Source organism: Xiphophorus couchianus, chromosome 2 (genome assembly GCF_001444195.1).
Source record: "Xiphophorus couchianus chromosome 2, X_couchianus-1.0, whole genome shotgun sequence".
NCBI lineage: Eukaryota > Metazoa > Chordata > Actinopteri > Cyprinodontiformes > Poeciliidae > Xiphophorus > Xiphophorus couchianus.
This window is the reverse complement of record NC_040229.1, coordinates 24,942,280-24,967,290: the sequence shown is the minus strand read 5'-3', so window position 1 is coordinate 24,967,290 and position 25,011 is coordinate 24,942,280. Positions and strand designations below refer to the sequence as shown.

The following is a 25,011-nucleotide window of genomic DNA, read 5'->3' as shown; positions in this document are numbered from 1 at the left end:
CTTACAAAGCAAGCTCCCTCACAAAATATGAAGATGTTGCTTCTATTTAAATACAAATGTAATTAAGTTATGGAACGTTTCTCCTAATTCTTTTTATTCTGAACTACTTTCAAACCTAGAAATGTTTCATATTTGTTTCAGATTTTTTGGTGTACAGAACCAGTTTGTTGAAAGTGGTCGTATTGTGCATCATCACTGGGACCATTACCATTGAAAGAGATAAACTAAAGTAACACTTTGAAGCAGATAATAGTCCTTGGGCTTCCTGAGAGGCAGGAAACTTTAAGCTGGGAGGAAATGGATGCTCTTGCGCAAACTCAAGATGAAGCTGTTTGTGGCAATCCTTCCATGAAGTCATTGGAAATGCGTCATGTTTCAGTTTCTACGTAGTAGTAGTTGCCATCCGAATTTGGACAGCAGAACAGTTTGTGGCAACTAAAAATAGCAACTGAAACTTTGTGAGTTTTGCATAAAGCCCAGCCTAATATTGACACTTTTGTTTTGTCACTCCTAGCAACGGGAGCAAGATGAATGGGTCACTGGAGCACATGGACCAGCCCGACCCCGACGCAATCAAAATGTTTGTGGGACAGATTCCCCGGTCCTGGACGGAAACAGAACTAAAAGAACTTTTTGAGCCCTTTGGACCCGTGTACCAGATCAACATCCTCCGTGACCGGACTCAGAATCCTCCTCAGAGTAAAGGTATGACCACAAGCGTGTTTATTTTGGAGGTTTTCTATGCAAGAAGAAAACCATAATTGCATAGTTAGCCAGTCACAGTAAGACAGTACAGTAAAATCTCGATAAATTAACTTGTGATATTAGGGCTTGTTTTCTATATTCAGCCAACTGACTGACAGAGACCAATACCTAGAGCATCTAGGGATGTTCTTTAGATTTTAAGCACCAAAGGAGGTTGCAATATTCAAATGTGTGGTCTTCTAATACCAGTCAGTGTCTAATGTCTTGCTGCAAACGGTTGACCTTTGTTCAACAGATTACAACCAGTGGTGTCTGCCTGGAATCATTTGTTCAGCTTGATTTGAGGTTTTTGTTCTGCATCATTTTTTTCCCGTGCAACTTTTGATTATCCAGCTTAACTAATCATTGTCCGGTCACTTTGAGCTATAAAATAACACCAAATGTTGCAGGTGTAGCTCCAGAGGAACACGATCGTTTCTGCTGCGGATCGGCAGTCGGTTGTTTCCAAACTTCTCAAACCTATAAACCTAATTTGCTTACACACATGATTTTCTACAAGTACGCAAACCTGAATAACCAATGCAAATTGCTTCAAATGAGCTTTTCTTTTCTCAATTTAAAATCTACATTTATTTGTATTTTGTTTAAGTACTAATAAACATTGTCCATATTTAACATACCTGTAAGAAAACTTTATTATTTTTTTGGTCATGCTTTTGTTCTAGAAGTTTTTTTTGTTTTTTTTTTTGTGATTGCATTACAGTGACTCAGTGGAACGATTCATAATGGTTAGTGCGCTTTACATGCAACCTTGGCGGAGAAAATGCAACACATGGCCTTCGGCTGAAACCTGGTCACATAGACAGTAGTGGTCATTGTATCAGTTCTGTTACAAGTTTAACAACCCTTTTGGACAGTAATGATTGTCTCTTTGATGTTTTATTTTTTTTATTCTTTTTTTTTTTTACCAGCAGGCAGCAATGACTTTGTATTATTTACAATAAATAGAAATGCCAGTGGTCACCTGAATTTATTTTGCCTTGTTTGGTCGGCGAGTCGCTAGGGATGAAGGTAAAAATTCATCATTTAGTTTAAAGGGCGGGAAACTTGAGATTCAAGATCAACATTTCTGATTATGAATTATCTTCTGCAATTTTCTTCTTTTTAGATGACAGTTTTTTTCTTATATATATATTTTACATATCTTCCATGTCTCTGTGGTTCATTTGCATGTTCCAAATTATTTACACTTTTTCAAATTTACTGGTGGTGCCTCTCCCCGAAGAGCAGTGAAACCCCACGGAGCTCGTTTTTCTCCTTGAACGTGAAAACATAGACTCCTCAGTGCTGTTCATCGGAAGAGTTCAAAGACCTCCTTTTAAGATCGGCCCCTCCCTTACTCTGTCAGCTGTGATAGTCTATTGACATGATAATGACATGTAAATTTATTCTGATAGATAATCTGGCCTGATTATAGCTGCCTTTGGCTCACCTAAAATGTGAGATAAATTTCCTCCAGTGATAAAACTGAACACAAACACTCCTTGTACTCTTGTGTAAAGCCATAACAATTTGAACCAAATAATAATGGCTGAGTGTCATCTGCCATTATGTATGAAAAGCTATAAGCTCAACCACTCGTTTTTCTAGCTTGTCATATTTTTTTTCCTGTTAGGAAATTGATTATTTTTCACTAAAGTACTGCCCCTCGGACATTTTCATATCTTGTCACATTACAACTACAAATTTTAGTGAATTTTATTCAAACCAGAGACCATCTGATGGGGTTGAAACTCCTGGTTTAGATCAAATCATATTAGATTAGCCTTGTCAACGCCCCATTCTGCATCCAGTTGAGGAATCCGTGTCAATTTGTCCCTACAAAAAACCCTTCAAATTCATTACTTATCATTGGTCCATCACTTAAAATCCCATTAAAACACCTTAGTTTGTTGCAGTGTGACAAAATACGAACAGATCCTGCAGATGAACTACTTTAGCAACCAGCGTAGATTCTGTTTGTTTACTGATCTATCGAAGGCCTTCAGGTTGCCGATGGCTTTTAGGTCACATTGTGCACAGGTCATGAAAAATCATCTGACTCTCATGCCTTTCTGGGAGGTTTATTTAGCTCCGACAAATTGGAGTCCAGGCTAAGCAGAAGAGAAAGGGAGCTCTCAGCTGGTTGTGAAAGAGTGCAGCTTGATGCATATTAGAGTTCAACAGCCCTCCCCACAGCCTGGGAGCTCCAGTAACAGAATAATACACACTATGTAGGTCAGAGACGCTGCAGTGCTCCACTTCCCCAACCCAGTGAAACTGACAGGCTGGATCGCCACTGGCGGTCTACTGGGACGGAAGGATGAGAGGCTTTTTTTTCTTCTTCTTATTTCTCACCCCGCTCTTCATTTTTTAATGCCCCTCCCCCATCATCTATCTTCTTGCTCGTTCTCTTTTTGGGTTCTTTGTGCTCTTTCCATGCCTCGTGCACACTTCTTGAATTTGATTCTTGCATAACGCTGAAATACTCGGACAAACATGTTGGTTGTTCTGCCCCGGCTTGCCGGGGCTGTTTGGACCCGCCTATTGTGAATCGGTGTCTCCTGACAGCTTTCCACCACTGGTCATCTCTCTGGACATGTCAGTCCTATCTAACTTGTTTTGCACGGTGTCACTGTTGCCTACAACATCGCATCAAATTATAAGCATTGAAGCCGAATCACCGATGGCATTTCTTAAGCCAGTTCTTAAATATGTTTTAACCAACAACACTGACGGTATTAATTTGATTTGTGAGCCCTCGATCGCAATAATGAAGTTGATTATTTCCTCAAAAACTTGCTGTATCCAATCCCGTATTTGTTTACCCTCTGGTGGAGAATCCAGGTACTACAGATGACTCATATCCAAGATGGCTGCAGTACCTACTAAGACATAGACCAAGTTATTATTTTGAAGTTTCTACATGAATACATGAGGGGGAATTGCAAAACATGTCTTTTAATAGTCACACAATTTAAAAATGAGTCATTAAATGTTTTATATAAAAAAGGGTGAAAATGTATTGTTATAAAATGTATGTCATATTTAGGCATGGCATACATGTCATGCTTGGTGCAGAAATTGAGAGGAATAATTCATTTAATTTATATTTTAGATACCAAAATTAAACTGGCTACGCAGGTATATTTTCTTTAGATCTGAGGTAATTTGACAAAGTCTTACTAGATAATTGAAAAGTTTGTGAAATCTGAGATTTCCAAAAGGCTTCTTCCACTCCCATATCCAGCTATTCAACAACCAATATTCAAAAATATAAAACTGTAACGTTACCTTCCTGTTGTCTGCTAAACATTTTACTCTCACAGCCTTAATGAATCACGGACACGTCATGTAAATCGTAGTTTCTTTTCAAACACCTCTTTAAATACGTTTACTTTTTTACATCTCACTGACTGAACATGGTTAACTCTGAGTTGTTCCACCACTCTAGTGATCTTACTGTAGCCTGGTTATGTTAGGGTGTGGTACCTTCACTGTTATGAGAAGACTGGATTTTTGAGTTCCAGCTATCCCACCCCAAGTTGGGGCTGATCCAGCCGAACGTTTGCAGATTTCTGTCACCATCCTTTTCTGTGTGCATTATATTTTACAGCATGCTTTGTCTCATTTAATATATTGTTTTTTTCCCCTGCGTTTTAACGTCGTTTCTGTCTCCTTCTCCGCTCCCATTGTTTGTCCCTCTTGTTTTTTTCCACTCTGCAGGATGCTGTTTTGTAACTTTTTATACAAGAAAAGCTGCACTGGAGGCCCAGAATGCACTGCACAACATAAAGACCTTAAGTGGGGTGAGTAAGCACAGCATGGGATGCTTTTAGCTGCCCGAGCCCCCACCACACCCCCCATATCCCTGGTGCAAGCTGGGAGCTGCACGCTGGCCAGTAATGAGCTCTCGGTTCACTGAAGGCCTGTCTGGCCCTGGAAAAATATCAAGCCCCGCTATCAGTAACATTGAAATGAAGACTGTCCTGAACTTCAATACACTTGAGCCGATGAGTTAAACATAGATGCATTCAGGTGGGATTCATGCTGTTGATTCTTCAGCCAGATGTGTTGTTTGATTTCCATGAAATAAAGCGAGTTCATGGTGCCTGGACATCCTTAAAAAGTCCCAAATTCTATAAAATAATGTAAGTTGACCGTAAACACGTTAGTCACAGGTTTTATTTTGTTGTGGCAGGGCTATTCACCCGTATATGTGAATTTTTTTTTTCTCATAGGACTTTTTGTCAAGTAAAAATTTTTAGTTCTGTGCTGATATCTTAATTGCGTTTTGTGTTTTGAAGTTAGCTACCGCTAACTAGCAGCTATTATACCCTTGCCCTCTAACTAGTTGCTAGTTCTTTGTGTCCGTCAGTGAGTGATAGGCTTGACACATGGGGATTGACGGGGACAAGCGAAAGCCGTCACCACTCGGGATGCAAAAGCATCAATATTGACATAAGTTTAACATTTTTCAAACTTGCTTGTGCACGTCTATGTGTACTAGCTCAAAATTTCACAAGAAATTAATGGAGAGGGACTGATGTCGTCTCCTGTGTGTCGAGCCCTTTTTAAGTGCAAATGTATTTTTGTTTTTGCCGCTGGCTCACTTCTGTTGCCAACTCATCTGAAGCTAGGCACATTCTGTGCAAAATATATATATATATATTTTTTTCTTTTAAATTTCATTCATGGTGCCATTGAAAATGTCTTCATAAAAGTCTTAAATTTGACTTGCAGAAACCTGCAGATACCCTGAAGTTATTAAAGGCATGACTTTATGAATCATTGATGTCTGTGTACATTTTTAACTCCGAGTTGAAGCCTTAAAAGTATAGAGCAGCTAGGCTGAGTGGTGCCATATTTCATCCGATTTGTCTGGCGAGATTGCAGCGCGTTCAACTGGAGTAAGGGCTTGTTAAAGCTACAAATCTGTCACGCCTCCTGGTCGCTCTAAATGACGCCTTGCAGTCAATTAAATCCATACCAGACAAGTCCAGGTGTCGATTAAAACCGTAGCTCAGCCTGTTTGAGGGGAGCCACTTTTCAGTGAGCTTATAGCCTCGTATTGAACCGGGGTGATGAATGAGTGTCGAGGCCCAGTGTATAGCGGTGGCTCTCTTCGCTGGAAGACCATCCATCAGCTCGACATTTCAAATGGTGCGCTTCAAATGCCAATCCTGGGTCCTACTGTTACTGGCATTTCTGCAGGTGTGACTGAGTTAGCTTTGTGTCACGGTGGAAAGGCTCGTATCAGTTTCTCTGTTATCTCGCCTCTCCGCTGCTGCTCTCTGCTTGGGTGTCGGCGCTAGCTGTTCCCCACACTGAGCGGGCCATCTGTCGCTTCCCTTGTCAAAAACAAACCAGCTATTTCTCAAGTACAACATGCTCGGGCGTCTCAGGCTTGCAACTGCCTTCTTTCATGTTTCGTGGTATGTAGACAATCTATAGGCTTAATGGGTTAATGTATCCTGCCGCCACGTTTTCTTTTTATAACAAGATTGAGAATGAGCAGTGTGTTCAGAGATGTCGTTCTGGCTAAAATTAGGTTGCTCACATCCAGGATTTGCCACTCCTTGTTCGACATGATCAGATGGTGTGAAAGAAGTATTTTAGGATCAAAAAGTTGTTAAATGAATGCTAAAGTTAGCCAGCTTGTCAACATCTCTAAATTGTTCTGAAGAAGGAAGTGGGGAGGAAGAATCGATATATTCAGCCTGAAGTGAAATTGCATACTGGAGATTTGATATCCTCCAGCAGCTTAGACACCTGCCCAGTATCTCAAACTGGTATAGTATGGTCTTAAAGTGACAGAACAAAATGAGATGCTGGATTGAAGATGTGTGAAGTTAAGAGACTAATGTGATGAGATGGCAGCAGTGTCTTACATGGTTTATGTTGACGCCTGGCTGAGTCTTAATCATTTCTTTTTGTTTCCCACAGATGCATCATCCTATCCAGATGAAACCTGCTGACAGTGAGAAAACAAGTGGTAGGTGGCTGCTTTTGAAACAAAACCCAAAGGATTTGACAAAGGGGTATATTTTGACTTTTAAAAAAAGAGGAAAGGACTCATGGTTCAGTGGTTGGAGCGGGTGCACCGGGTCAGTCTGCAGTGCCAGCTGTCCTGTCTGGAAACTGTAAAGTGAAACCCATTAATGCCTACAGAATTAGAGGAAAAGATGGAGAGAAAAAAGTGAGAAATTTGACATTTTCAGTTTCAAAATGAACTCTGTGGCCACCTTATGGATATGCCTTTTATGAAAGGAAAAATCACTTCATTCTATATTTAGTTTCTTCTAATTATGCCCACTACTGTTGTCAACACTGACACAGAATGGAGGGGAAAAAGGGCATCCAGTCATGCCTTGAATTTTGCCCCTTTATAATTTTTTTCTATTCATTTTCATTCATTTTTTACTAGTTGCTGTAAATGAAAAATTGTAAACTAAAATCTAAAATTGAATTGCAAAATTGAAACTAAAAGCTGTTTTGCAGAAAGCTGCAATTGGATTAGAATGAGTTCAGTCTGAGGTTGGATTGTTTATACATTGTGGATGTGATTCTCATGTCAGTCATTGCCCCACAAAGCTTTTAAACTGTTTGTTTTTCATACATGCAATAAAGCAAAGGTCTGAAACTAGTCCTCAATTTCCACCCTACCGCCACTTTTGGATGCATCCCTGCTTCAACACACTTCAATCAAAAGACTGAATTACGTCCTTAGCATGTTTTGCAAAAGGCCTCTTCATTACCCATTCATTTGATTCAGGTGTGATGTGGCAGGGGGGGGATTCAAAAGTTGCAGGACATTGATACCTGAGGACTGCAGTTGCAGTAAAGGTTTCTAAAATCTTAATCTCAAGTTTGTTTAGATTCAGTTTGGGGTTTAGATGTGTTTGTGTTGAATCGAGATTCATCTACAGTCTCCAAAAGGAAATAACTGGTTAACGTATTGCTGCTGAAATCCCTAGCATTGTAGTTGTCATGGTGTACACCGGTGTTTTTTTTATAGTTCTGACAAATCGTTTAACAAAAATAAATAAATCTGAAATTTTTCTTTGAAATCCAAAATTTGATTTCCGATTCTTAAGTTTTTTCCTTAAAAAAAAAGAAAGAAAATATCTAAAACAGGCTTTTATTTAAATAATTCCTTCTGTTATTTGACTTGAATTCCAAGTTGAAATAAATGGCTATAAAACACGCTTGTCAAAAAAAAAAAAAAAGTAGATGGTGGTTCTTGGGTGAGCTGACGTCTCACTGGAAACCAAAGAAGTGCATTGGTAAGAAAAAAAATCCAGATTTTTCACAAACTAAATCTTCAAAACCAGAAAATCTGATGAATTTATAAAATCGATTTATCCTCCAGTGCTATGTCAAAGATTTACCGCTAAAGAATGTTGATAAATTCAGACTGTACCTTTGTACCTGTCCAGGAGATATGATATAGCTTTAACACAGTGAGATGTTTGGCTACAGGACACCACTGCACCTCAGTGATGAACTGTGTATAATTTCAAGGCAGTCTGAGCAAAATAAATGTAAACATCAGAGAGGTGATCCTGTCATAAAGCAATTTATTCAGTTTAAGAAGGGTGGATATCACCAGCTTTATGATGAACAATCCATGTTTGTTTTTAAAATAACTGCAGTGGCTTAAAGGCTTTGCGTAAATTAACAGTTTGCACTGAACCAAACATCCGTGTCAAAAGCTATGCCAAAAAAAATTACTGTCACCTTATAATTCTGTTATTAATAGCATATTGCAACTGAGTGTTGGTGGCGCTTATTATCAAAGCTCATTGATTCCTGTAACTGAATTGGTAAACGTTAGTCTTTGCTGAAAACATCCATATTTGGACTAAACTCATAAAACACCACAGTATGCATTTTCTGTTTGTTGTGAGGAAGAGCTTTGAAAAAGGATAAGTATAGACAATTGGCTTAAAACTCAAATAGAGGGAAAACAGTGCTGTGAAGTTGGCACTTTGAGTGAAAGACAGAACGTGCTAGAAATGACAGCGAGTGGAGGTTCAGGCGGAGCGGTGTAACATCGACCGTTTCTTTTCACTGCTCCTCAGTTGTCCAGGAATAACCGCTCTCCTTTATCCCATCTGCAGCAGTGGAAGACAGAAAACTGTTTGTGGGAATGGTTTCGAAGAAATACGGCGAGAACGAGGTCAGAATGATGTTCTCGTCTTTCGGGCAGATCGAAGAATGCCGAATTCTCCGGGGACCGGACGGTCAGAGCAGAGGTAAGTGCGCTTTTAGCGTCCAGGCACTCAGCTCTGAGCATTACAGTCGCCACCCCCTCTGAACAGCCAAGAAGATATTCTCATTAAGAATTCATGGCGCTCCTTCCGAATTTAATTTAAACTCCAACAATCCCCGAATCGAGAGCTTTTTAAAAAAAAATTTATATATATACCTTCAGTAGAGTCCTTCCTGTCCTCCCCGTCGCTGTGACTCCAAGCCTCCACATGTCACGGTGAAGGGCTGCTGCACTCGCTGCCCGGCACAATGGCCCGTCTCCTTGGCAACTGCTGGCGGCTGGTGTTCATTGGCTCAGCTGGCAGACACCTCAGGTCAGCTGCTCCTTTGCCACATCCTTAATCATACACTGCAAAGGCTGGAATTACCTCGTATCTTCTGCATAGCTTTCTGTTGCATAAGGACTCGGATTGCAGTGAGATCTAGTGAACATATACGCTTCAGCCTCCATTTAACGCAGTTAGCTTCAACTTCCTGCTTTTTCTAGCTATATATGGAGTGTAGCCACATTTATAAATGAGCTTTATTAGTTGTTTTTTTTTTTTTGTTGTTTCCAGGCCTGAATTATTTCAGCCAATCACTGTGTGTATGTGTGCATTTGTTTTGATACAATCACGTCGATCGTCTTCCCCTTGACACCACATAGTCGAGCCTCTTGGTGGCAACTTAATCTGTTGATCATTGTGCTCATGTGACCAGTGTTTACTGTTCTCCTCGTTGTGTTTTTTCTCCGTGTGCTAACCAGTGAGGGTGGTTCTGTGTGCTTGGGAGTTGCCATTTTCTGTACTGTAATGTCTGTTTTTGGGGTTCATAACGAGTTGTCCAAACCTTTTTTTGTCTTGTTTTTGTTTCTTCTTGTCCCTCCCTCCCCCCCTTTCCTATTGTTATCCCCCCTACAGGCTGTGCGTTTGTCACATTTGCTACCAGGGCAATGGCACAGAATGCAATCAAAACCATGCATCACTCTCAAACTATGGAGGTACTGTACCCCTTAGCACCTATTTCTCATTTCCCCCCTTTTTTATTCCCTCGTACATTTTTGCTGCCCCCTTGTGTTGGAAATATGAAGACCTTGTTCCATCAGAAATGAATTCAATAGGGCATGAGGTGTATCTAAAGCAACTGCTTATTACAATATCAAATCGTTTGCAGAATAATTGAATAAAAGTAAAAACATTGTTTGTTATAGTTCATAAAAATGCCTGTCCTCTTCTATTTAGAGCTGAAATAAACACACCTCTGTTCTGATAGGGATCTAATGGTATTTTATTTTGTCTTTTTTTTCTGTCACGGTGAAAATAACCCACTCGCATCAAATTTAGGTGAAAATAGAGTTAGCCAACCCTTTCCCACATCTTGGAAGAACTGGGGCTGTACTCTCGTATTAGCCGGTGGAGTCTTTGTGGAAGTAGAGCAGCAGTAATTTGACAGCTAGGTCAGAGGCTCCCCAGTGAAGTGTTGGACCCAGTCTAATTAGGAGCTAAACCAAACAGAACGCTCCTCCTACTAGATTAAATTTAAGCCCCATTGGGGGTCACCACTTCCTACCCTCCTCTCCCTTCCTCCCGATATCGTTTCCTCCCTGATTTTCTTAGCTGCCATGGGAGGTGCTGTTGGTGCAGAAGCCATTTTCCCTATCCAGCCTGGTCCCTGTCTGGCTCTTAACTCTGAAAAAAAATACTTTTGCACCGCATGCCTTGTCCATGCGTCTGTCTGGACAATATGTGACTGTATGTTTGCGAGGTTCTGTGTAATATATTGCATTTTTTCCCGTTACGTCCGCTGACATCCATGTTTGAGTGTTTTGTTTTTTTCTATCATTTATTTTCTTCTTTTTTTTTTGTTTTAAACGTTGTGTCCATATGTTGTGTGATATTTGTGGACTGAGTTTAGCTCTGCAGAGTGCTAAAATTATTCACTGTCTGCACCATCGTCCCATACCCCCTTTTTTGGAATGTAGCCTGGCTCAGCAATGCATGGCAGATGTCCTCTCTGTTAGCTTTGATATGCATGTGTGCAATGCATATCAAAGCTAATTCCTTTGCCACCATGTGACTGTGCATTGATAAATAAAAGGCTAATGTCTTTATGTGTGGGTCTGCGCTTTGGAACCAGTTTGACGTCCCCTACCTTTTTTACTGCTTCAGGGTTGTTCTTCACCTTTGGTTGTAAAGTTTGCTGACACCCAGAGGGACAAGGAGCAGCGGCGCCTGCAGCAGCAGCTCGTGCAGCAAATTCAGCAGCTTAACAACGCCTCCACCTGGGGAAACCTGGCAGGGCTGGGAACCCTGACACCGCAGTATCTAGCGGTAAGTGTCGACAAACAAACTGTCTACACCTCTACAGCATTTATAACTTCCAAAAGTAGATACACACCTTGAATTTTTTCGTTCTCTAACCGCAAATGGTTGCAACCATGTAATTATATAAAAAAAAAGATTTTTGTTTTTTTTTTATAATTGAAAAAACCTAGAAAGTTTGGGTTCAAATATAATCTAGTTCAACCTGATGCATTCGTTATTTATAGAGTTTATTTCTGAGTAATTTAATATTTAAGCCACGTGTCAAACTCAAGGCCCACTATTTATGTTTCCCTCTAGACTCTAGAGCAGCAGTGTCGCATCCATTTCCATTTTGAGCCATATTAGGATGATGAATGTCCCTAAAGGGCAGGTTGTGGCAGAAAATATTAATTAAAACCCATTAAAGAATTGCTACAACATATTAATAAATAGCTGACTTCTTAAAATTAAATACTGAACATATTTCCACATTATAATTTGGCACTATAAAAATTAAATTTACTCTTATTTGATTGATAAAATATTTAAGTGCACAACTGTTGCCTTGAATTTTAGAGTGCAGTGGACCACATAAAAAGCTATGGTGGACCGGTTTTGGCCCTCTGGCCTCGATTTTGACACGCATGCTCCAAAGGGCCACATAGGTAGAACTTCAAAATCACATCTAATCAGTCGATTCAAATCAGTTTTTATTTTTTACAGTGACAATCAGTGTGAAAGGATATTAAATGTTTAATTTTAATTGCGTCATCATTGAATTTAGAGAAAGCTACAGTTTAATAGATATTTTTCTCAATACATTCTGCCAAAACTGACCCTTTGAGAAAATTTAGAATCTTCATGTGACCTGAAATGAAAATGATTTTGACAACTTGGCCTTAAACGTGCGTAACTACAGTTGATGCACCCAAAACTGACTCTTTCATGTAAGAACAAATGGTAAATATTAATTTTTAGATTTTAGAGCCAAAATACATGAAGACCTTCTTGACTTTGTTTTTTTTTTTTTTTTTTTATATTAAGTATGGCTCCATTTTTCCTTTTCTACACAATTATGCTCCATCACATATGATCCCAATAGAATATGTTTGTGGTTTTAAAAAGGGAAAAGTGATCAAGAAGTATAAATCCTTCTGCAAATTTCATACAGTTTGATGAAACAAATGAAGCAGAAAGTGAAAAGGGCAACATTTCAGCGCTGATGCATTGTCTGCTGGTCTGACGTTTTGTTCTGTGGAGCTTCATAGATGCAGAAACTTGGTGATTAAGTCTGATCTATACACCCATTTTCTTGGCTCAGACTAGAAAACATCTTCACTCCCAGTTTGTGTCCTGGCTAACGAGGAAAGGCACGTGACTCGCACGAGTGTTCTGTAACGCTGAGCCAAACACCATGTGACTTGAGCATGAACAGACGAGCCGTTTGGTTTCTGCCAAGAAAACGAGGACAAAAACCTGGCAGCCTGCTATTTCGTCAATCTGAAATATACATTTTAAATAGGAGGGCAAAAATCCTCAGTAAATATTTTAAAACGTGCAGAATTCATGCTGAAATGTGTCCAGTAGTTTCTATTTATATAGATTTTAAATAATTTAGAGTTTAAGAGAGTGCTCTCTTTGATCTGTGTCTGTTTTTTTTTTTTTTTTCTGCTTTCAGTTGCTCCAGCAGGCGACATCAACCAGTAATCAAAGCAGTTTCAATGGCATTCAGAGGCTAGGAGGTGAGTTTTACTATCAAATGTTATAAACCATTTATCTCATTATTCGGACTGTTAAAGGGAAGTTTCTATGTCACCGATTCTACCATGTGGTTCAAGTATAATAAATCGTGTTGCTGCTTTACATCGGGGGGATATTGCACATGGCCTGGAGCTATTGTAATACTGCAAGGCCTTCGTATTGACAGCACTTTTCCATTAGTCGAGCTAATGTAGTGCAGCTGTTGGTATTAAAAAAACAATTTGAAGTCCAGTGTTAAATCTAAGGCTGAGTTTTTCTGCTGGAGCAGTAATTTATCAATTAAAAGTCTGCAGTTGTGTGACGGTACATTTAACTGCTTAAAAGAACGTTTTCTTTTAATGATAAAATAATTGCAAAAGTAAATGACAGAAATATTTGGTGCATGTACAAATATATGTAAAAAAAAATTTACTTTTGATTTCTGCTAAAGTTCTATATCGATGTTGTCTGTACGTGGTGTCAGATTCCTTGTTTGCACATATTTTTGTCTAATGTAGCTTATTCTGATGCTGAAGGTTCTAAGTAATTTATCAAGTTAGGTTTTCAGAACCCACATAGCTCTTAGGTTTAAAACCTAAAGGGACTAAAGGTCAACAAGTCATGAATTTAACATACTGAAGCTCTCTGTCTGCAGACTGCTAAAATAACGTAGTTTAATGTTGGATTCTTCAAAGGCAGCAGAGAGAATATATTGTTTTATGCTTGCATTCTGAACAGAAAATTGCGCTGCAAGAGAATTTGAAAAGGCTCACGCCTGCAGGAACAGGAGCTTAAACATGGCTGTCATCCGTATTACCTCTGCTGCTTTGTATTTTCAGCAGGTGTGAATCCTCTTCAGCTGCAAAACCTGGCCACGTTGGCTGCGGCCGCAGCTGCAGCCCAGAGCTCTGCCAGCCCGACTTCAACCAGCGCTCTGTCAGCCAGCAGTGCAGCCCTGGGGGCTCTCACCAGTCCAGGTGAGTTAAAGTCAAACATAAGCTCAGTTAGTTGCTTTCCCTCCCCCATTCATCATTATGAGTTTATAGCAGTGAAGACCCAGGTCCAAACCTCAGAATTAGACTAGCCTTATTTGCAGGATTCAGATCAAAGTTAGGTGGTTTTACTTTACCAGCCTGCATATTTGTGGTCTTCAGTTTATGTGGGTGAATTTGGTGAATTTAATCTCTCAACATTGTTTCCCATCAGATGTATTAACGTTTTATGTTTAAGGTTTCCTAAGCCAGTCCTGTGGAAGATGCGTTTACATTGTGCAAAGTGGAATTACAAAAATTAATTCATTGTATAAAAACATGCCAATTTTGAGGGGAAAAAACCTTCAGTGTTTTGATAAAAGTATTTGCACTAGGATGAGGTGTTTGTTTTTTTTGGGCTATATCGAAATTGGAGTATTTCACAGAACTGCAATGGAAAATACACGAGACATGTGACCAACAGCCTGATGATGTTACTGGCGAAAAGACGAAGTTGTAGCAGCATGTTTTTTAAATGACACATGAACAAACTTATCCACGTGTGATTCTAATTGAGTTTATTTAATGAAAACATCGTAATGGTGAAATTGTGTTTTTCAACATTAGAGGAATTTTGACTAAGTTTTCCCCACATTTCTAATGGAAACTCAGCTATTGTCTTCCACCTTTTAGTTCAACTGTATTTCAGTAATTGACCACTTTTCCTCATGAAACTAATTATCTTTGTATACATTTTTAAAAAATCTGCCTGCAGGTTCAACAGCAGGGTCCAGTGCTGGTGCTGCCATGAACACCCTGGCCTCTCTGGGCACACTGCAGAGTCTTACTGGCACCTCTATGGGCCTCAACAACCTTAATGCTCTCACTAGCGGTGTCAGTGGTGAGTCTCCTCTTCGTACGCCTCAGAAAACACTAAAGAAGAAACCCGACCCGTTAAATACGAAGTGTTTTATTTGGGTGCAACTCATCAGTTTGCTTTGCTGTTCCAGGTATGGGGGCCATGAACGGAGGCCTGGGAGCCTCCATGGCCAACGGCTCGGCTGCAAGTTCCATGGATGCACTGACACAGGCCTACTCAGGGATGCAGCAGTACACGGCCTCAGCCCTGCCCTCCCTCTACAGCCAGTCTCTGCTGCAGCAGAGCGTGGCTGGCAGTCAGAAGGAAGGTGAATACATCCTCAACGAACACACAACACTTTCCAAACGCTGCGCATGGAGAATTTGCTGAACTAGACATGAGTAATTACTGTTGAATGTTTCCAAGGTCGTATGTAACTTTAGCTCCTGGTTTCTTACTAAATGGAGTAGGGCCAGAGGGCGCCAACCTGTTCATCTACCACCTGCCGCAAGAGTTCGGGGACCAGGATCTTCTGCAGATGTTCATGCCTTTCGGAAACGTGGTCTCTGCCAAAGTCTTTATTGACAAACAGACCAATCTGAGCAAATGCTTTGGTAAGTGAATATAGATGTGTTGTGTAATAGGTTGGTGAATAGCTGTGGGGTGATGGTTAAGCTTAAATTACCACAGGATCTGACAGAGGCACCTTAAAAAGTGGTTTGGTTTGAAACAATATTACTTATTTTTGTGTAAAGATCAGAGTTTTATTACTCTGGGTAGCTTAGTAAATACTTTGAAATCATGTTTTCTATTTGAAAGGATCCATTTCCTAAAGATGAGGGACTGGATATCGGTGCAGTTTTAGGTTGTTCACTTCTTGATTTTGCACTTTAGCAGCTTGACTTAGATGTGATTCGTTCATTAGGAACTTGAGTCAAACCCTGAGTAAATCAAAAATTGTCTCGATGTAACACTAAATAAAAACGGGACGTGATTTACTCGGTGGTCGACCAAGAGGCAGACCCCTTCATGTTTTTATTATGTTGCTGATTCAACACCTGGGAGTTTCTCCACAGCATGTCCAGGTTCTGCAGGAACCTATTAACCATCTGTTAATTAGTTCTCCTCTTGAGAACTACAGCTGGTCATCCTGGATCTATAACATTTTATTACATATTTATACTCAAAGACCTCTCCTCATGCATTTTAGTTTAAGTAAAATGCTCACTGTGCAGCATTTTAAACAACAATTTTGTGAAATGCCAATAAAGAATGACACAAGTGAGACAAGTTGTCAGCGGGCTAATTAGCTGAGCTACCTGCTCAGGTAGCCACCCTGCCATCGACAACTTAAGTGTTGGAAAATCTGAAATATCTAAATGTAATTTATAAGGTGATGATGTCTAATTATAATATTGATGGCTCTACTTTGCTTTCTAAGATTGGTTTTCAAAGCTGAAAATATTTCAAAAAATTTCATTTTTCCATCAAGTCAGAGAGCGTGGAAGCCTTTCTACAGCCGTGGGGTGGGTTTTAGGGTGGATGGAGTGCAGCACGTCTCCATGTTGCTCCCAGTTTGAGAGAGACAATTCACAAGACTGCCTGGAATTGCTTCAGTCACACATTTTCATATATCTTAGTTAGTTTACGCCACATAAACTAAAATCTTGTTAGTTTGTATGGTGTAATTATTTTTTTCCCCCAAATATATGCACATTGTTGAACTGGATTTCAGAAAGAATCCAAGGAAAGCCAAATCTTAAACTGAATCCAGGATGCTTGGGAATTTTGATGAATTTGAAAATATGTTTTAGAATCACTTTCAGACCAAATGTCCATCCTCTTTAAACCAATACAGAAACTTGATCAACACTAGCAGATACTGCAGTACCTTGTCATTTAACTGGCAAGACTGCCCCCAACTGGTGACTAAATGTTACAACAATTAAGTCTAGAGTCTAAAGCAGTGGTGCACAAAGTCGGTCCTCGAGGGCCGGCATCCTGCATGTTTTAGTTCTCTCCCTGGTGGTAGTAACAACCTTTTCAGCATGTTAGTGTTCTTCTTAGGCCTTCTAACGAGCCATCATTTTATCCAGGTGCGTTAAACCAGGGAGATAACTAAACCCTGCAGGATGCCGGCCCTCGAGAACTGACTTTGGGCACCACTGGTCTAAAGTCTGCATAGCAACTCGAGTAAATGTATCCAAGCATCCAGACTGTCTGATTAAACGGGCAGAGTGTTTTGGGCTATGCTGTAAAGCAGAGGGTCTTTCATGCTGTCTCTGGCGTTGGTGCGTTACACAAAGTATTTTTAGGAATGGATGAAGCAGGCTGACGATAAGCTTGTGTTTTGACCCCTGACCTCCGTTCTATTATTGCTTAAAAGCTGCATCTAAGGCAGGAAACCAGCCAGTTTAATCCTACTCAGAATAGTGTTACGGTTCAGTTCCTGTTTTAACCAAATCTTTCAAATCTTAACTACAGTACAGATGTAGCTATAAATGCCAAACAGTACTGTGTTCAGTAATCACATGAGATTTTAACGTGTGATTGTTGTTGTCGTTTGTTTTTTTTAGGGTTCGTCAGCTATGACAATCCTGTCTCCGCGCAGGCTGCCATTCAGGCCATGAACGGTTTCCAGATCGGCATGAAGAGGCTGAAGGTTCAGCTGAAGCGCTCCAAGAACGACAGCAAGCCCTACTGATCCTTGCCTGGGGCCTCCCCCCCAGCTCCCTCCCCAGCTCAGTTCTAGCACTGCTAGGGTAAGTTCACCCTCCTGCCAAGGTCACCACAGCAGAGACTCAGGGGGGGGTCAAAGGGGACAGGAGCCCACCACAGGAGGAAGACTCACCCTTTTCCTTAAATGAAAAGAAAAACAAACGAAAAAAAAAAGGTTGCTAAGATCTCTCCACGTTTTTGCTGTATTTCATTCCTGCGGTTTTTATTATGTACTTTTGAGTCCGAAATATTTTAATGTATATGATTATTTATGACTATCACTGGAGTCAGTGTTTGCTGGAGGTATTTTGTGTCACTGTATTTAGTGGAGAGCATCAGATGTGTTTCCATGCCACTTCATTGCCTTCAGGTCAAGTGAGCCAGGTTGACTAAGGATCAGTCGTTGTTGTTGAAGGGCTGAAGCGAGGCCGCACAGACCCTGAGCCAGAGCTGCAACCTGCTTTTCACTTCTCATCTGTAGTCTGTCTCATGTTGTGTCGTCGTTGTCGTGAATATCTAGCAGTCTTTTCTGTTTCCCCTCTTCTGTTTTTTTTTGTCTGTTTACATTCATTGCCTAAGCCATTTTAAGCTAGGCTACCTCTTTTTTTTCCCTCTATTAACAACCTCCTCCAGTCATTCCATCCATCCTCCAAGTCTCCCACAAGAGACTGGGCTTTAGATGGATCTCTTTCGGTGCCAAGTATAAAAGTATGTGCATGCCAGAGTCTGCCATAGTCCTAGTGGTGTCACTTCTGTAAATCGGTGTGTTGTTTTTTTGTGTGTCGGGAGAGAGGGGGGGGGGGGGGGGGGGGGGCGTGTTTACCCTGCTGTCCTTGCTGTTACGTGGTGACTTGCATTATTTTTTTTGTTGTTTATTGTGCCTCATGGCTTAAAAAAAAATTCTTGTGCTGTGCCCCTAACTTTCTCTTCTCTCCTCTTTGTCCTGTCTCTCCTCTCTCTCTCTCTTCGTATTTTTGTTCCTTTTTTAGAACAAATCTCCATGCCTGTTTGCTCATCATTAGCCTAGCATGTCTTCATGATGTTGAAAGCCAAGCCAAACCCCCTCTCCCTGGCCTCATCATCCCACCATTGTCTGTGATGTCTCTCTAAGCTCGCCTGACCAATACCCGGCCACCCACTGACCCTGACCTTAGCTCAACCTGATTTTTCTGCATGTATGATCATGTTTTTCTTTTGTTTTTTGTTTTTTTTTTCTCGCTTTTTTCTATAAGAAAATGTGACGGGCAGGAGAGAGGTCAAGCATATTAATGTGAAAACTTAGCTGCAATGATTTCATTGAAGAGACGTTTTTGTTTTTCTGTTAATATTTTAAAAACCTGTGGGATTTCTAATTTTTAATTTAGCTATGTATTTTCTTTTTACCTCTCTCAGTAATAGTTCACTTGAAAGTTGAATACAGGGATTGGCACACATATGTGCTATTTGGTGCCATTAGCAATATTTTGGCTTCTTAAAGAAAAAAAAAAAAAAGATCCTACAGACCACTTTTCCAACATTTTTTTCCAAAGTCTGACAAGTAAAAGTTGCTCTCGGCGATTTGTTTCGATCTCTACATTATGTGGGCAGTGTGACGATTTACATCAAGGCTATTTAAAATATTTTCTTTTTTCATTTACAAAAATGAGTGTATTTACCTTTTTATTAAACTATCGATGGCACAATAAAAGGTACATTTGCTCTGCTGAGAGAAATGACTACCTACATGAGTCAACTTTTTTAGAACTGATTCACAAATAGACAATCTGTGGTTTAAATGCACACTTAGATTACCTATATTTTGTACCATTGAATCTATAGAGGTTTAACTAACAACCCAGGCACAACTTTGGGTTTTTTGTAGATTTTTGTTGTATTGTCATCTATGTTGGGGAGCGGGAGGGGGGAGTGTTTTCAGTTTATTAGTCTTTTTTTCTTTTTCTTTAAAAAAAAGGACTAAAATTTGAGTTTGGTGACCATTTGCGGGTCATTTGTAGTAAATTTAGTAAAATTCTGGTTTAATTAAAAATGACATCTGGTTTGAGAATTTTAAGGGTCAAATTTTGAGGCTAATTTTATTTTAAATTTTTTTCCTGTTTTATAAAGTGTTCGACTTCAAAGGTACGTCTTGTTGACTCTGTGAATTTATTAATTTTTTTTTTTTTTCCATTACCAACTTAATCGATGGATGTTTCACTTTGGTTTCGTTTGGATTGCCTCATGTTTGAAAAATGATTTAAAATGTCTGTTAATCATCCATGGACAATGTTTTAATTTTATTTATTTTTTGGTTGTTGAAGTGCCCATGTGTCAAACTCTTGTTTTTGAATACACAACTTTTTGGAGGGTTTATTTGCTGTAATATCTAGTTTTTCTTTACACACACACACACACACACACACACACACATACAGGCAACACTTAATGTGGTTGCATCAGTGGGAGCCCCTGAAGAGGAGATCACTTGGACAAAAACACAACCTGTGGGTCTCTGCACATTTTAGACACACGTTTGCTTTTTATCTAACCTGTTTGCTGTTTTCTGATTTTGTTTCTCGCATGGCACATTTGAAAAGCTCCACCACTTTAGTGTTGGGATACAAATACATTCCATTATTCTGCACCAAGTTTACACTTTTTTATCAGGGGGAAATTTTCTCTCTTGTGCTACACATTGTTAAAACAACCCTGCTAAAGAAAAACCACTTCACCCACCCTCCACCCCTTAAAAAAAAAAAAAGTTAAAGAAAAAAAGGGTTCCTAAACAAACTGCTTACCTGGTGGCGCTAAAGAGTTGTCAACTCAGGGGTTTTTATGTGTTTAAAACTTCAACACGCAGGATTACGACACAAAATGCACACTTTTCTCACCATTTTGAATCTTTTTAAGTTGGGATTTTTTTTTTTGTTTCCTTTTAATATAACCCAAAAATATATGTATTAAAAAAAAAAAAAAAAACCAAATTTGCAACAGCGCTCAAGAAAAGTGTTCTAGTTTTGTAAGGAAATGTGAAGCACAATTGTGGGAGCTAAACACTTTGACAGAATGTGGTGAGTGTGTGTGATTTTGATCCAAAATTTTCAAGGTACCACTGATTTCTCTTTTAATATGGGCATGTGCTTTTTACAGTGTTTTTTCTATCCAAATGCAATACAATATTCAAAGTGCCATATATAAATATATGTCTAGAAACTGCCTACACTTGTTATTAGGCCTTGGTTTACAAGTTGCTGCAGTTTGCCTTTTTTTCCATTTAATTTGTTTTTGTTCTGTTTTTTTCTGGTCTGTTAATGCCAGTGTCATAAAGCTCTTTGTTACCTGCTAATATCCCCACTTTCCCCCCTTCTCTCTCTCCCTCTTTCTCTGTGCTGCGTTATTGGTAAATGTGTTTTGTGATGTACTCGATTTGAACAGTTGGTTTTTAAAAAAAAAAAATGTAGATAAACAATAAACTTCCCAATACATTTGAAGGTTAAGCGTCTCAGTGCGTATTGAAACACTTCGTGATGCCAACTGTGTTGTGATCATCTGGTTTTTTTTTGGGGGGGGGGTTGAAGTTGAAAAGCGAGCTAAAGCATAAAAGTGAGCTGTGAGGGGTCACATGTTAAGACAATTAGATCGCAGGTGTCTTGCAAAGTAGTTCATGGTGTATTACATTTTTAAAAAATCAATAAAAACATCAAAAAAAGCACAATGTATAGTCAGAGCAGTCCCAACAGGAACTGGACTCACTTCAGGGGCTTCCATCTCAAATCTCCCATCAGCTCTAACAATCACTTTGACTCTTGCTGTTTCTCATTTTGAAGTGCTTTTCTTTTCTTTTTTTGTTTGTGTGTGGGTAGCTTTGCATCTCTGTAGATGTGTTGATCTGGGGTAAAACAAGTTAAAGAAGAAAAAAAAACCTTATTTTCTTGTCTACTAATCAGTAGGACTTTATTCATGTTCCACCAATAATTTAATAGATGTTTCGTCTTGTCTCGAGGAAAGCCAAAGTGAGTGCATCTTGATGTGAGCTGTATTATACACACAGTAGAGTTTATTTCTGTCCAAACTTTTGGAAAGAGGGTGGGATTTAAAAAAAAAAAAACAAGAAAAAAAAAAGACGTATACAGGCTGTCCCGATTTCTACAACTGGTTGTTCATATGTATTTTGTACCAGTGAAGCTTTTTATATTGGAAATTAAAGGAAAAGGAAAAAAAAACAAAACATCTATATTGAAAAGAATAAATAAAACAAAACATGTCCGGCCTCTCAACGTGGCCTTGCCTTGACCAGGTCTTGAGTTTGGCCTTTGGCGATGTCTAGCTTTGATTTTTATTTATTTTTTTTGTCCTGCTTTAGCCTCTAAAAGATTAGTTTGATTTTTACTCGGATCTCTACATGGTCCTCACTTTGTTAATCAGTTTCGGGGGAGGGTTGGGATCCTCTAATCGTGGTAAGTTTCATGTTAGTGATTGTGCTTTCCACATAATTTAATGGTCAGGATTTTTTGACAACCTGTGTGGATAATTGTCTTAGTTAAGAAGTTGCGTGTTTAGTTTAAAGCTTTGCTTTTTACTTGTGTAGTTTTTGTTTTCCTTCCCACCATAGCGGAGTGTGTAGCTGGAAGATTTTTTCGTTTTTTTTTCCTTCTTTTTTTTGTTTTGATCAGTGTTCGTTTGTGTGGTGTGTTTCTTTGCCTCTGTCTCGAAATTAAACCATTTCCCCTAATATGGACTGTGTGTCTTTGTCTGTTTTGTGCTCGTACGGTGTTGTGCAGACATTTTATGGACCACCTTTCCCTCTCCCAGTGTGTCGTGTCTCTCTTGTGCTTCTCTTTGCTGTAGCCTTTTTAATGTGAATCAAGCTTTTGCAGATCTCATGTCAAGGTTGCTAAACACCTTTGGCGCTAATTAAAAATGTAGTCCATTTCCAATATGAGCTAGACATGAAGTTGGAGCAGAAATCCATTAAGAATAAAAGTTTTTTTTGGTTCTACTTATCAATTTACTTTAACCTTAAACACACTTCCTTAGTTTTTAGGGGTTTTTTGGTGATTGACCAGAAATGGAGACAATGTTTTGACAGGATCACTAATAGTTGCATGTTGCGTTTTCAATCTGGCCTTTGAAAGTGTTTGAAAATTTGCTACAACCTGCTTAGAAGATTTAAAAATCCACTGCTTGCTTCTGAAAAGCATCTTACTTCCTGAGCGAATTATTCATCATCTTTGTGAATAATTACTTAACATGTCAGGAGATAATTGCACAACATGTCATGTCTGGTTCTGTGGCATCACGGTCCCAAATGATTACCCAACATGCCAAAGAGCCTCGCCCTTAAACCACAAACGTGTTTACAACATTACAAAAAAAAAAAAAAATTAAACATAAAAATGTGGATGGAGGGCCTACTGCCATATTACAGTTTACACTCCAACGTTTCAGTCCAAAACCTCTTTATCTAAACGTATTAAACAAGGTAACATTTTAAGAAAAAGTACCAAAGCATTGCTGTACAGTAGCGCCACCCAGTGGTAAAGTAATCAAATGAATCAAGAAATTAGGTACAAATTGACGTTTAAAACTGAATTTTGCACCATGACAAAAGCCCGTGTTAAGTCTTGATGGAGCTTTTTCTTTAATCTCCATTACTATTTCTCAATCCATGTGAGAATTGGCTATTAGAAAGAAAAAGGTTTTGTAGGTATCCAGGTCTGGTGGGTGTTTAGAAAAGCACTATGCTGTTATCAAACTGGGATCATGGGGGTTTTATATAAATGGGTTCTGCAGGTAAGTACATGTACATTTTTACATTTGGAGTGGAGTGTAGTATGAAACGTGGGTCACTGATAGGTTTGTCCCTTGGTTGCACAACAGACCTATATGTTGGCTGCCTACGTAGGTTTGATGTAGGATCACTTTTCCTGCCACAGTGTTTTGAAGTGTTTTTTTTTTTTGTGGACAACCCATTTAAGAAACAATGACCTGGATTGGTTTTATGTAGCCATGGTAGCTCATTAAAATCATGCCCATCCAGCAAAACCTTGAGGCCTATATACCGTTCAGTATTTTGTTACGCCACAAACACAAACAATATTTCATTTGGATTTTAAATAGCCAACACAAAGCAGTACGCAAATATTTTTTTTTAGCTTGGAAGGAAAATTGCATGGATTTTCAGTAGATTAAATCCAAAAAGTTTGTCCTGTTCAGACTCCCTGGTCGTTACAGAATAACGTTTCTATTTTGTTTTTCTCTAAATGGAGAGTGTATAAACTTATGTTAGCGCTGCAAAAGTAAGACTTATGTTTTGTGGTCACAATAGCGATTCGTGGTTGTATGAGAGAACACGAATCCAGATTGGACTGACCAGGACAACGTGGCCTGCAAGACAGTTTGCATAACACCTGTTCGCCAACCCGCGGCTCTTTAGCGCCGCCCTCGTGGCTCCCTGGAGCTTTTTCAAAAAATGTTTGAAAATTGAAAAAGATGGGGGCGGGAAATTTATTTTTTGTTTTAATATGATTTCTGTAGGGAGACAAATGTGACACAAATGTTTTCCAATGCTCTAAAAATGTGTAGAATAAATATAAAATTTCAACATTTCCTCTTTCAGCCGGGCGGGGCGCATGGCTGTTGTAAACAAATCGACGGGTGCCTGGTGGGAAGAGAAAAATAGCTGAGGAGAGATTCTACAATTCTTGGACCGAATCATTTGCATTCATTGCCAATGCGGAAGGACTACCTGAATGTTTGCTCTGTAGCGAGAAGTTGTCAAATAACAAAAAAACATACTTTCTGGACTGTAGAGCGCACTTTACTGTGCACCTACACATTTTTTTTTTTAAAACAAACAAAAAAATCTAAACTGGAAAGTACATGTATAAGCCGCACCGGGCTATAAGCAGCATGGTTCAAAGCGTGGGGGAAAGTAGCGGCTTATAGTCCGAAAAATATGGTAATGTGGAAAGACATTTCCAGGGAAGGCGTCAAGATTAAAGTTACTTCTTACAAGCCCGAGAAGCTGTCCAGTGATGTCCGTAAAAAGAAGTCGCATTAAACACGTAAGAACACAATCCTACCACAGGCACATATTTATACATTGATTAGTGATTTTTGTCAGTATATATTTAGAATGACACTTAGCGATATTATTGTGTTTAACATCCTCCGAGGTAAGAGGATGTTGAACACCCTCTTACCTCGGAGGATGTTGTGCGTCAAAAAAGAAGAGTGCTGCTGTGTTTTACCATTGCACTGACTTGCTTGGCATTTGCACAGAAATCAAACTTAAACCGTATTAATTTAATATGATATATTTTATCTTTTCAAAAGGCTGCAGTTGTTTTATTTTATAACTGCAGGTTGCGTTTTATTGCACTCCGTTTGTTGCCCAGAGAAGTGGCACGTTAAGCACGTTCCGTTTTGTTTGTTTTTTTTCGTT

The 25,011-nt window shown here is 39.3% G+C and overlaps 1 protein-coding gene across 8 annotated transcripts in view; it reads left to right on the top strand.

The window, feature by feature from the left end:
* Window positions 1-22,302, top strand: part of LOC114153609 (CUGBP Elav-like family member 2) — a 37,484-nt gene extending 15,182 nt beyond the window's left edge. For 4 of the 8 annotated variants that reach the window (XM_028032277.1, XM_028032321.1, XM_028032330.1 and 1 more), the window contains exons 2-14: window positions 515-705; window positions 4,471-4,553; window positions 6,691-6,739; window positions 8,868-9,002; window positions 9,918-9,997; window positions 11,166-11,327; window positions 12,979-13,042; window positions 13,880-14,017; window positions 14,787-14,912; window positions 15,022-15,198; window positions 15,338-15,484; window positions 17,447-17,632; window positions 18,578-22,302. In XM_028032277.1, coding sequence (XP_027888078.1) covers window positions 515-705; window positions 4,471-4,553; window positions 6,691-6,739; window positions 8,868-9,002; window positions 9,918-9,997; window positions 11,166-11,327; window positions 12,979-13,042; window positions 13,880-14,017; window positions 14,787-14,912; window positions 15,022-15,198; window positions 15,338-15,484; window positions 17,447-17,574 — 1,480 coding nt within the window. In that variant the 3' untranslated portion in view covers window positions 17,575-17,632; window positions 18,578-22,302. Of the gene's footprint in view, window positions 1-514; window positions 706-4,470; window positions 4,554-6,690; window positions 6,740-8,867; window positions 9,003-9,917; window positions 9,998-11,165; window positions 11,328-12,978; window positions 13,043-13,879; window positions 14,018-14,786; window positions 14,913-15,021; window positions 15,199-15,337; window positions 15,485-17,446 lie in introns of all 8 variants that reach the window. The other 4 variants (XM_028032306.1, XM_028032298.1, XM_028032290.1 and 1 more) reach the window with 4 other exon arrangements.
* The last annotated feature ends 2,709 nt before the right edge of the window (window positions 22,303-25,011 follow it).